The 11,873-nt window shown below is 37.7% G+C and overlaps 1 protein-coding gene across 1 annotated transcript in view; it reads right to left on the reverse strand.

Annotated features, from left to right (window-relative positions):
- LOC102866188 (protein FAM35A-like) overlaps positions 1-11,873 on the reverse strand; it is a 111,208-nt gene that overhangs the window by 46,107 nt on the left and 53,228 nt on the right. The window contains exons 3-4 of the mRNA XM_006901403.1: positions 1,552-1,746; positions 1,269-1,403 (exon numbers count right to left, since the gene is read on the reverse strand). Of these exons, the coding sequence (XP_006901465.1) occupies positions 1,269-1,403; positions 1,552-1,746 (330 nt within the window). The remainder of the gene's footprint in view (positions 1-1,268; positions 1,404-1,551; positions 1,747-11,873) is intronic.

Consider the following 11,873-nt stretch of genomic DNA (forward strand, 5'->3'; position numbering starts at 1 on the left):
CTGAGTTCCGACATCTGCATATTAAAACTTTAAAAAGGTGGGCATAAATAAATGGATGCCAAATGATGGAATGAATAAAAGAACAAGTCCTGGATTCCTAAGTTTTCAACATTAAGTCAAATATCACAGAACTGTCTAGAGATAATTACAACTTAATTACTACTAATGCTGAAAGAATATTCATATTAACTGTGAATCAATAATCTGTTTTGCTAATAACACCACTGTAAAAAATCAATACCTTTGACCTATACTTTGTGCAACATGCAGTAGACTCATGTTCCCACTCTCATATGGTGGTTAATGTTCACGATTCTTCTATTAGTGGAACATGTTTGACAGATTTCTCAACCAAACAAACATCTATTACTATTTAATCCTAACTTAAAAGCCAAAACCCAGACTTCTCTCAGCCCCTAGTTATAGGCTTTTAATGATTAAAGAGATCATGTGACAGATTCTACCTTTAGATAATCACTTTGCAGACAGAAATCTCAAAGAGACATTAACTCCTTCATGTGAAAAATAATGAGCCACACACTCAGTCTCTGAATTAATTTAGCAGAGTAAAAGAACTCATAAATCACTAAACTATTTCTAATTACTACAACTAAGATACCTCATAATGTCATATAGATTTATACTGTTTTAGTGAAAGAGCAATTCCATTTAACGCAATATATCATAAACTATTACTCTATGCTTTGAAGATAAATTAATCATGGGTCATATTTTAAACATGAATATTCTATAATTAAATCATAATCTAGACTTTCAAAACAAATGAAGGAAAAGAACTAAAAAAACTGGAACATAGTATTTTATTAAACACTGACACTGGGACTTGAAAGAGTTAACTTGATTCTCCTAATAACTGCCCTATAACCTAATAACTCCTAATAACCAGAGAGAAGCTTATTAATGACTGAAAAGTAAGCATGAAAATTTCTTCTTCAGAATTCACTTTTAAAGAACTTTATTTAAAGGAGATAATATCTTTCCTAAAAAGGTAAGCTATCTGGGAATAGATGCAAGCTTTTATTGTGCCACTATTAACAAATGGAGCTTTTTAGATCACTGACTTGCTTACAGAGGGTACAGAATAATAATAATAATAAAATAAATTCACTTATTGAATATTTGATCATGATCATTTACATTTCAAATAAAGTCTAATTTGTTAAGATTCTCTTCATTTTAGGTTCATAAGCATTAATCATTTACCTAAATATAAATAAGAGGTTAAAATGGGTTTTTGATGTATTTACCTTTCTTCCTTTGAAGCTGAGGGTACCAGGCTGCTCCAGGACCCCATAAAACAAGCACATAATGTTGACCTTGGACCTGCTCCACTGTTAACACAACTTTTCTTTGCTTCTGTCCTCTATAATTATATAATTCTTCTGCAAAAGGGAAGTACTTAAAAATAGCATTAATACATGTGATACCATACTCTATTATCTGATAAGTATCTACTGATAAATGGTATGCTAAAAAAGTCTTGGATCTTAATTATTTTAAAATCTAAAAGAAAGTAATAAAAACGCTTGCCTGTCAGTATCATGATATCAACAATTCTTAGTACTGCATGGACCAGTATGTCAGGCTGCAGACGCTCCAGTTCCACGAAGGCTATACTATTCACTTTCTGAGGCTGTCTCCAAGGAAGATCTCTGAGACAGGAATGTTTTAAAGACACATAGTCCAGCAAGTCTTGAAGTTCAATAGCACTAAGCTTTCTGGAATCTAAGGAGGAAGAAAACCACACACATACCGACAAAGGATGGCAATGTTGTATCTTCGTAACAATAAACAATTTTTTTATAACTACATTTTGTGCTGTGAAGTAGGATTAAATTTATAATTACACCACTACAACACATGTAGCATATTCATGAATTTGTTTAGACATAAAAATAAAACTTAGAATTTAAAACCAATAGAAAATAATTTAACTTATCTTTAAAAATTGGCTGTAGCTCTTTATTCTCTACTGTTAGTATATTTCTTCTACCAATCAATCAAGCTCAACATTTCCTCTGGCATTAAGCAATTACAACCCCTGGAGTCTACCTTAACTATGTCTTCTTCAACTTTTCCAACCACTGTTATTATTTTTCAAGACTGCTAGCATTTCAGATATACATATACTATGTGGTGTGGTCCTCATACTTTCCCTGAAGGCATTTCGTTCCCATGTCAACCACTTTCACTAGCTGTAATCTTACCTTCTACCTAACCAAATACTATACAGAATAATAACCACTAGCTGCACTGTCATCCCAAAGGCTTCAAATCTACCAGCTGCTTGGTGGGGGAAGGATGGGCAATCCCCTGTGATTTACTGCCTCTAAAAACCCGCTGGAGGGATACCTATGAGTTAGTTCCACCTTGACAGCACACAACAACATACATTCACAGTGACTGCTCCTTCCTCTGAGAAAATTTTTTAACAGTAACTCTCAATTGGTACTTGGATGGGTACAGCTTGTAATATTTTTTTAATTATTAAATTGGTTATTTACTTCTTTAGTAATTATGCTGTTTATTATGTTTTGCTTATCTCAATTTTTAATAATTCTTTTACTGTTTTACTTTACATAAGATAAAATGTACACATTTTAGATGTACAGTTAGCTGAGTTTTGCTAATTAAAATTTATTTTCCTTAAGGAAAGTAATGTTTACAAGCTTGAGGGGCTGATGACCAAAATAAAGATTTGAATCAAAGGCTCTAGCCTCTTCCCTTTTTGGACTTTTATATACATATTACTAGTTACATATTTTTATAATAATGGTTGTATGCAGTATTTGGAAGCAGGAGTGGAATCCACTTCCCAAAGAGCATGCCTTCAGAAACTCCACGAACTTTGATAAATGTCAAGAGTTATAGAAAGGCTTCAGGCCTTTTGCTCATAGGGTTATTATGAGTTGTGCTTGGCTTGAAGACAATCTACAACAACAGCAACAGTAACATGCAGTATTAGTCCTTATGAGATTTATTTCACTCAGCATAATGTTCTTTAGACTCTCCTATGTTATGTATTAAGTATTGCATGGAATTGTTGCTCCTGAGTACTACAAAAAATTCCACTGTGTACTGTAATTTCTCAATCCGTTCATTTGTTGATGGACATTTTGGCTGCTTCCACTTTCTTGCTATTGTGAATAATGCAGCCATGAACTTAGGTGTACAAATCTCTGTTTATATCTCAGTTTTATTTTCCTTTGGATATATCTCTAGGATTGAGGTCACTGGAATCTCTATGTTCAGTTGGTTTTTTTTTGAAACGTCAAACTGCCTTCCAGAGTGGTTGTACCATTTTAAAGTCCAACTAGCAGTTCATGAGAGTTCCAATTTCTCCACATCCTCCCCAATATTTATTGCTTATAAAGATTCTCTTTACGAGGCCAAGTGGTAGCTTCATGATGGATGGAGAAGAGATTGAGATTGTTGATAACTTCAGATTGCTTGGTTCTAAAATCAACACTTGTGGTACCAGAAGTCAGGAAACCAAAGGATGAACTGCACTGGAAAAGCTGGCTGTCATGGACCTCTCCAGAGTACTGAATAGCAATGATGTCAGTCTAGAGACTAAGGTGCACCTAATCCAAGCTGTGGTCTTTGCAATTATTTACTATACATCCAAGAGCTGGACAATAACTAAGGATGACAGAAGGAGGACAGAAGCCTTTGAACTGTGGTGCTAGAGAAGAGTGTTGAACATAGCACGGACTTCCAGGAGAATAAACAGGTCTGTCTTGGAGAGGGTATAACTAGGCTGCACCCTGGAGGCAAAGATTTTTAGGTTCTGTCTCACATACTTAGGGCATGTGGCCAGGAAGGATCAGTCCTTGGAGAGGGACATTATCCTCAGAAGATCAGAGGGACAGCACAGGAGAGGAAGACCCAGGATGAGATGGATTGACTCAGTGACTGAACAATGGGATTAGGTCTGTTGGTTATGATGAGATTGGCTTAGGATAGGGTAGGATTCAGAGCTAATGTATATAGGGTCACTATGAGAGGCAGGTGACCTGATGGCACATAACAAAAATATCCTGTTAAACTCTACTCCTGCCACTGGGGTGAGACAGCATCTCATTGTTGTTTATTTGCATTTCTCTGATTGCCAGACAGTTTGAGCATTTCTTTATGTGTGTGTTGACCATCCAAATGCCCTCCTTTCTGAAGAGTCTCTTCATGTCTTTTTACCCACTTTGTGACTGGTTATCAGTATTTTTTTGTGGAGGGCCTGTAGTATTCTATAAATTTTCGTGATGAGATTCATGTCTAAGATGTTAGTGTCAAATGTTTGTTTCCCTATCCATAGGTTTTCTTTTCATCCTACTGGGAAAAGTTTTTGATGTACACAAGGATTTAATTTTTAGATGGTCCTATATGTTGATTTTATCCTCTCTTGGTTGTGCATTTCGGTAATATCTGCAAATCAATTTATGCTATAGGCTAGTGCTTCTAAGTTTGGCCCAATTTTGTCTCTTAGGACTTCTATGGTTTTACTCCTAGGTTTCTGGGGACAAGGGGGTATAAAATGGGGAGGGAGGGAAATCACTAGGATACCCAAGTTCAGTGAATGGATGGGCTTGGGATAGGGTGAAGAAATGGGAAAGATTTAATTCAAATCTGAAACAACGGAGTAACAGTAGGCATAGACCAATGATTGACAGATTTTCTAAAATACAGTGTTTATAAATGATTGTATGAAACACAATGTGAATGAAGGAATGTATGAAGCACAATGTACATGAATGAAACACAATGTATACAAATCTTGTATGCAAATTTTTATAAAATAAAAAATATATATAATTATAAAAGCCAAACCAAAACCAAAAAGAATATACCCATATTATCAGCTTGAAGAATAGGAGGATAAAGTCTAAAATTTTTTTCTAGGTTTGGAATTCTGTGATTCTATAATAGAGAAATGAAAGAGCAGTGGGGAAAAGGATCCCGAAGATTCAATATGGATTACATCTCAACATCAATTCAATGTGGGTTACATATTATTAATTAATTCTTATCAATGTGGATTACATTGTAACATCAATAAAACAGAAATCCTCACCACAGGACCATTAAGCAACATCAGTAGAGATGGAGAAAGGAATGAAGTTGTTTGTGATCTAATTTTACTTTGATCCACAATCAACACCCACGGTGAGAGCAGTTGTGTGCTACTGAGTAGGAACTGACCCATAGCTGACCCTCCAGCAGGTTTTCAGAGTCTGTTAATCACACGGGAGGAGACTTCCCATTCTTCTACAGTGGAGCAGCTGCTGAACTTGAACTATACACCTCTGGGATTTTAGTGCAGTTTTTTACTGTTATGCCACCAGACCTCCCTAAGAGCTGTAAAAAAATTAAACAATGATTTACAATGAGAAAATGTGCTGTCAAGTACCTCTCCAAAGTGCTAAAGAGTTAAAGTGAGCCTGATCCAAACCACTGTATGTTCTTTAAAAAATTAATTATTGTGATTTTAACAAAAGTTTACAGAAAACCTGGATTTCCATTCATTCACTGTCACACATTTTCCTCCCTACTCCACCCCCCAGTTTGCTTTTCTCTTTAAAAATCATTGTTGGACAATTTTCTCCCCCTCACCCCAGTCCACTGTGCTATGCACTTCTTATTCTGGACTGTTGTCATGCAAATAATGCCTAATTAAGTCACTGTATTTTCAATTTTTTCAAGGTGAAGAGTACAGAATAATCATGGAGTAACAGAGAATAAGCAAGCCTGTGTGGGAAGAGGTGTAACCAGGGTGCTCTTTAGAGGCAAGGATGATGGCACTTCCTCTCACATACTTTGGGCTTGTTGTCAGGAGGGCCAATCCTTGGAAAAAGGCACCATGCTGAAAAAGGCGAAGGGTTAGAGAAAGAGAGGAAGACCCTCAACAAGAAGAAATGACATAGCAACGGTAACAATGGGTTTGAACATATCAAAGATAATGAGGATGACACAGGATAGGGCAAATTTCAGATCTGTTTTTCACAGGGTCACTGTGAGCTATATAGTCAACTTGACAGCACCTAATAAAAACCACCATCTTTTACAATTTTTGTTTTGGTTTGGTATTTTTCCATTAGAAATTCTTTCTTTAGTATATTTTCTCATTTAGAGAACAAACCTGATAAATATAGGTAGATCTTTTATAATTTTTACTATTTTCTCTTTAGTTAATAATACTAAGAAAACTGTAATAGTTCTTTCTCATTAAGGATAAGTATTCCTATGTGGAGGACTAAAATACACAAAATATAAAACCCAAACCCAACTCCGGACCTTACATGTTTAGATTTTGTCAAGTCTTACTGGTTTTAGAATGATTGTCCAATTTACCTTAAACCATTTAGGTATCTTGTTTATGTTACTCCTTTTAAAGAGCCCTTCCTCCTTAGTACAATCCTACCAAAAGCAATCTACATGTTCAGTGCAATCCCAATACAGATACCAAATTCATTTTTCAGGGAGATGAAAAGGGAAATTGCCAAGTTTATTTGGAGAAGAAAGAGACCCCGAATAAGCAAAGCACTTCTGAAAAACAAAAATTAAGTGGGAAGCATAGTACTTCCTGCCCTCATAACTTACTACACAGCAGTAGTAACCAAACCAGCATGGTACTGGTACAATGACAGGCACACAGATCAGTGGAATAAAATGGAGAAGCCAGAAATGGACCAATCTATCTACAGTAAACTGATATTAGACAAGGAAATATCAAATGGGGAAATGATAACCTCTTCAACAAATGGTGCTGGCAAAACTGGACTCCTGCCTGCAGAAAGCTGAAACAGGGGGGTGGGAGGGCAGGAGGAAAGTGCAACAATGAATTAATGGAAATCCAAAGGCTCTGTAAACTTTCATTATAATTAATAAAGAAATACATTTAAAAAAAGAGAGAAAGCCGAAACAGGATCCACATCTCACACCATACACATAAATCAACTCAAGGTGGATCAGAGACCTTGGAAATAAGCCCGAAACCATAAAGTTCGTAAGAGAGAAACTAGGACCAACATTAGAAGGCCTAGTCTACGGATTAAAGGGACTGCCAAATACAGCTAGAAATACACAATCTGAAGAGGATAAAACTGATGAATGGAACCTTCTAAGGATTAAATCTCTGTGCTCATAAAAAACTTTTCACAACAGGGTGAAAAGAAGATCTACTGACTGGGAACATTTGGCAATACCATCTCAGACAAGGGTCTCATAATGAAGGTTTACAGAATCCTACAGGGCCTCCAGAAGAAAGAGACTGATAATCCAATTACAAAATGGGCAAAAGACATGGAAAGACTTTTCATAGAGGAGGACATCTGAATGGCCAATAGACAAATGAAGAAATGCTCCAAATCACTGGCAATAAGAGAGAGGCAAATCAAAACCACAGAGTTATCATCTTACCCCAGTGTTGTTGCTGATTGCCTTCAAGTTGAGCACAACTCGTAACAACTCTATGAACAAAAGGCCTGAAGCCCCTCAATAGCTAATGACATTTACCAAAGTTCATAGAGTTTCCAGAGGCATGTTGTTTAGGAAGTGGATGCCACTCCTTCTTACCTCAGTAGCAGTGGTAAAGTTTAGCATAGCAGCAAGTAATAAATGTTTGAGAGGATGTGTTAAGATAGGAACATTAATACACTGTTGGTGATATTTTAAAATGATACAACCATTCTGGAAGGCAGCTTGGCGATTCCTCAAAAAGCTGAACATAGAAATTCCATATGACCCAGCAATTCCTCCTTAGTACAAGGAGCTCTGCCATAACCAAAAGGTAATAGGTTCAAATTGACCAGTGGTTCTAAAGGAACTAGATGGGGGTCTCCTCCCATAACAATTTACAACCCTGGAAATTTGGGTGTGGATTCAGAATATGCTCTGAGAGCGTAGTGATATGAAGTTGTGCTATCATCCAAAAGGCACGTGGCTCAAATTCACCAGGTGTTCCATAGGAGAAACATAGGCAATCTCCTGTGTGATTTGCTGCCTCTGAAAACCTGGAGGGTCAGCTATGAGTCAGTTCTGACTTGACAAAATATAACAACATTAGGAATGTATCTGCCATGATAGAATGGATATCTGTTGGCATCACTAAAATGTATAGTTTTTGTCATTATAATTGGAACAATTAAATGTCCTTTGACTCAGAAGAATAATTTGCTACCAGTAAAGACACTCATGTATATTACTAACATTTATATTGTCAACATGAAACTTTGGTGGCGTAATCAGTAGGAAGTTGAGCTACTAGTCCAATGGCAGCAGCTCTCTGGCAGTTCAAATCCACCAATGTCTTTGAGTGAAAAAGATGGGCAGTCGGTTCAGATTTAAAGAGACAGAGATTCTGTCATGCTCAACGATCAGAAAGGGCAGTGTCTCGGGGATTATAGTCTACCAACCTAAGTCAATCAAAGGATTTAAAAATTAAACTCTTTGATTAAAAAGAAGAAAATGTATGGGTGTCTAAACTTAGAGGCTTATGTCTAGACAAAACAGTCTAAAAGTGGACCCTTAACTCCATTTCAAAGTCCAGACATGAGTCTGAGATCCATGTTGGATCTTTGAAAGTTGGCTCTCCAAGAGGCAGTCCTTTTAGCATTGGTACTTGGGTCACATACTCAAGAATAATATTCCTTTTCTCCAAGGATATCTAATCTATCCACAAAGCGTCTTTGTCATTATAGATAGATACCTCAAGAAGGGTCTTGAGATACAGCACTATCTAAATATTTACAGTGGATCTCCAGAAACAGACATGATTCAGGAAAAATGTTGTTACTGTTGTCCTTATAGTGTCCTTGACTCATACTGACCATCTGAACAACAGATCTGAACTGATCCTGTTCCATCCTCACTGATACTTGGGAGCCTACTTGCATACAGTCACTGTGCCAATCTTTTTTTTAACAAAAATAAAAAATCTTTATAATTCACATGAAGGCATATTGGTTTTTCATACATTCATAAACATTTTGTTTTATAACATTACAAATGATTAAATTAATTAATTACAAGGTCTAATCAACCCTCAACACTTGCGTGATTTTCATCCTTTCTCCAGGTTCATAGGGTTTCTGGAGGCAAGCTATTTACAGAAGTGGATGCCACTTCTTCTTCCAAGCTTGTGTTAATTGGGGAGCTCCACCAAACACTGTCTACCATGGGTAACCATTATCGCATTTGACACATCAGTGTCACAGTGTTCAGCTTCACAGCAACCACCAGGGCTGTATGACCTAGAAGAACGTTTGACCAAAAACAATTAAAAACAGGTGTGAGGGTCACAGATCAGAGCCACCCACCTTTGGCTTGGTAGCATCACTTTGGTCCAAGAGGCCAACTGGTCTCTATGTTGTTTAAGTGCCATCGAGTTGTAGACGGCTCGTAGCAACCCTATAAATGAAAGTCCTCAGCACTTGGTGTGACTTTCATCCTTTCTCCAGGTTCATAGGGTTTCCAGAGGCAAGCTATTTATGGAAGTGGATGCCACTCTTGCTTCCAATCTTGTGTTAATCGGGGAGCAACATCAAACACATCATAGGTCGAGGACTTATGTTCATAGGGTTGCAATGAGTCGCCTATGACTCGACAACACATAACAACAACAACAGCCAAATTAACTCTCATTGTGTATAGCCTTTCCCTTTACCCAACTTACTTATTAAATTTTACTCCCCTTTCCCACCATTCCTATCCCTGTTAACTGCCAATATCAACTGCATCTGTTTGTAAACCTTTAGCTTTTAATAATAATATTAGTGGCATATATCACTCACTAGAATTTGCTTTAGATTCAGCCATGTTGTGCAGTATTTCACAAATCTTACATTATGTCTTTTAAAATTAATAGCAATTAATCTGTGGTCACTATTACTCTGTTTTTTCAGATCTTCATTGGTGTTTGCCAATCTATCTTCTTGAGGTTCTTCTTTTCTTTGGACCCTCCTAACATATGCCCAAACTATGAGGTACAAAGTTTCACAATCTCCACTCCTTAGAAAGGAGCACCTCAGTTGTAATTCCTCCAATACAGACTTATTTCATTGGCAGACCATAGCATACTCAGGACTTTTCTCCAATGACATAACTCAACGGCATCAAGTGTTCTTTGAAATGTACTAGTTTTCCACTTTTCAGATGCACAGGAAACAAATCAAAGTACTGTGGCTTGTATCAGGCTCATCTTAGCCTTGAATCTGACAGCCTTGCTCTTTAGCACTTTAACAAGGTCCATGACAACAGATTTTCCCAATGCAACATGTCTTCTGATTCCTTGACTGCTGGATGTTGCTTCCAGTATATCGTAGTAAAATGAAATGGTTGACATCTTCAATCTGTTCTCCATCTATCATGATGTTGCCTACTGGCCCAGTAGTGAGGGGTTTTGCTTTCTTGATGTTGAGACGTAATCCATATTTAAAGCTACAGTCTTTGTCCCTGCCCACCATACTTAGGCTACCTTGTAATAAACTGAACGGCATATAGCTTAGATCAATCAAATAAGCACACTTATGTGCTATGGACCTATGGCTGCCAAATTCTCACTTCCTTATATCCTGTCTTTAACTGTTCCAGTGTTCCATCAGTCAAGTATGAAAATTGTAACCTTTAGTTTTTGATGTAACAATGTAACAATAAATCCTGTTTGTGGCCTGTGGAACAGTGGTTTACACTTTGTGTCAATATATGTTTTCCCAAATTGGACTGTATTTCTCAATAAATTCCACTTGCATTTATTTAAACAGACTCTATATTGTTCTAACACTGTGACACTGATATGGTTACCCATGGTGGACAGTGTTTGGTGGAGCTACCCAATTAAAACAAGCTTAGAAGCAGGAGTGGCATCCACTTCTGTAATAGCTTGCCTCTGGAAACCCTATGAACCTGGAGAAAGGACATAAGTTATACCGGTGCCCAGGTCTTTCGTTCAAAGGGTCGCTATGAGTTTCCTCTGACTCGACTCGATGACACTTAACAACAACAACAACATATTGTTGTAAGATGAGGGTTATGGTCCTATATCTTAGACTTGGTATAGTTTTAGGACTAGAGTTAGGGTTATGGTAAAGGTAGGATTAGTGTTACGATTAGGATTAAAATTAGGCTTAGGATTTGTGTGAAGTCTAGGTAGGCCGCTCCAAGAAGGGGTTACTGAAACCTGGGCAGCTCAGAAGCCAGTCTCAGACCCTCCCAACTTCCCAGACCCTCCCATCTTCCCAGGTAATCGAAGACACAAAAATCGCGAGACATTCGTTCCGGCAGGCCTCTCAGAGAAGGGGTTACTGAAACCTGGGCACCTCAGAAGCCAGTCTCAGACTCTCCCAACTTCCCAGACCCCCCCATCTTCCCAGGTAATTGAAGACGCAAAAATCGCGAGACATTCGTTCCGGGCCCTCGGGCCAGCGGCCAAGAAAAGCCTATCTACACACCAGTTCTACAGGATGCATCACCTTTGCTCGGGAAACATTACGACTAAACTTCAGAGACATTGATCCCAACATAAGGAACTACCATCAGCTGATGTGTTTGGAAACACAGAAGCCATGAAAGCTTCATATATAAGTTACTAGATGGAGGGCTGGTCAAAACGAGATAGATGTGAAGGGAGGGGGTAGAAGTGGATGGGTATGATAGTGGATGGTGGAGCAGGAAAATAAGTGGGTAAAGACGCGTGTGAGAAAGGCAGGGACAACACTGACACTAAAGTTAACTCCGCAATAAGGGATATACATTTAAATTGCTGGTCTGTCTGATACTTCTCTAAATCTGAACATTCACATAAAGACAGACTAGGAAGAAGGATTGGCCATCCACTTCTGAAATAGCAGGCCTCTGAAAAC

The sequence above is a fragment of the Elephantulus edwardii genome, unplaced genomic scaffold, assembly GCF_000299155.1.
Source record: "Elephantulus edwardii isolate Elephantulus edwardi_28Jun2011 unplaced genomic scaffold, EleEdw1.0 scaffold00324, whole genome shotgun sequence".
Lineage (NCBI taxonomy): Eukaryota > Metazoa > Chordata > Mammalia > Macroscelidea > Macroscelididae > Elephantulus > Elephantulus edwardii.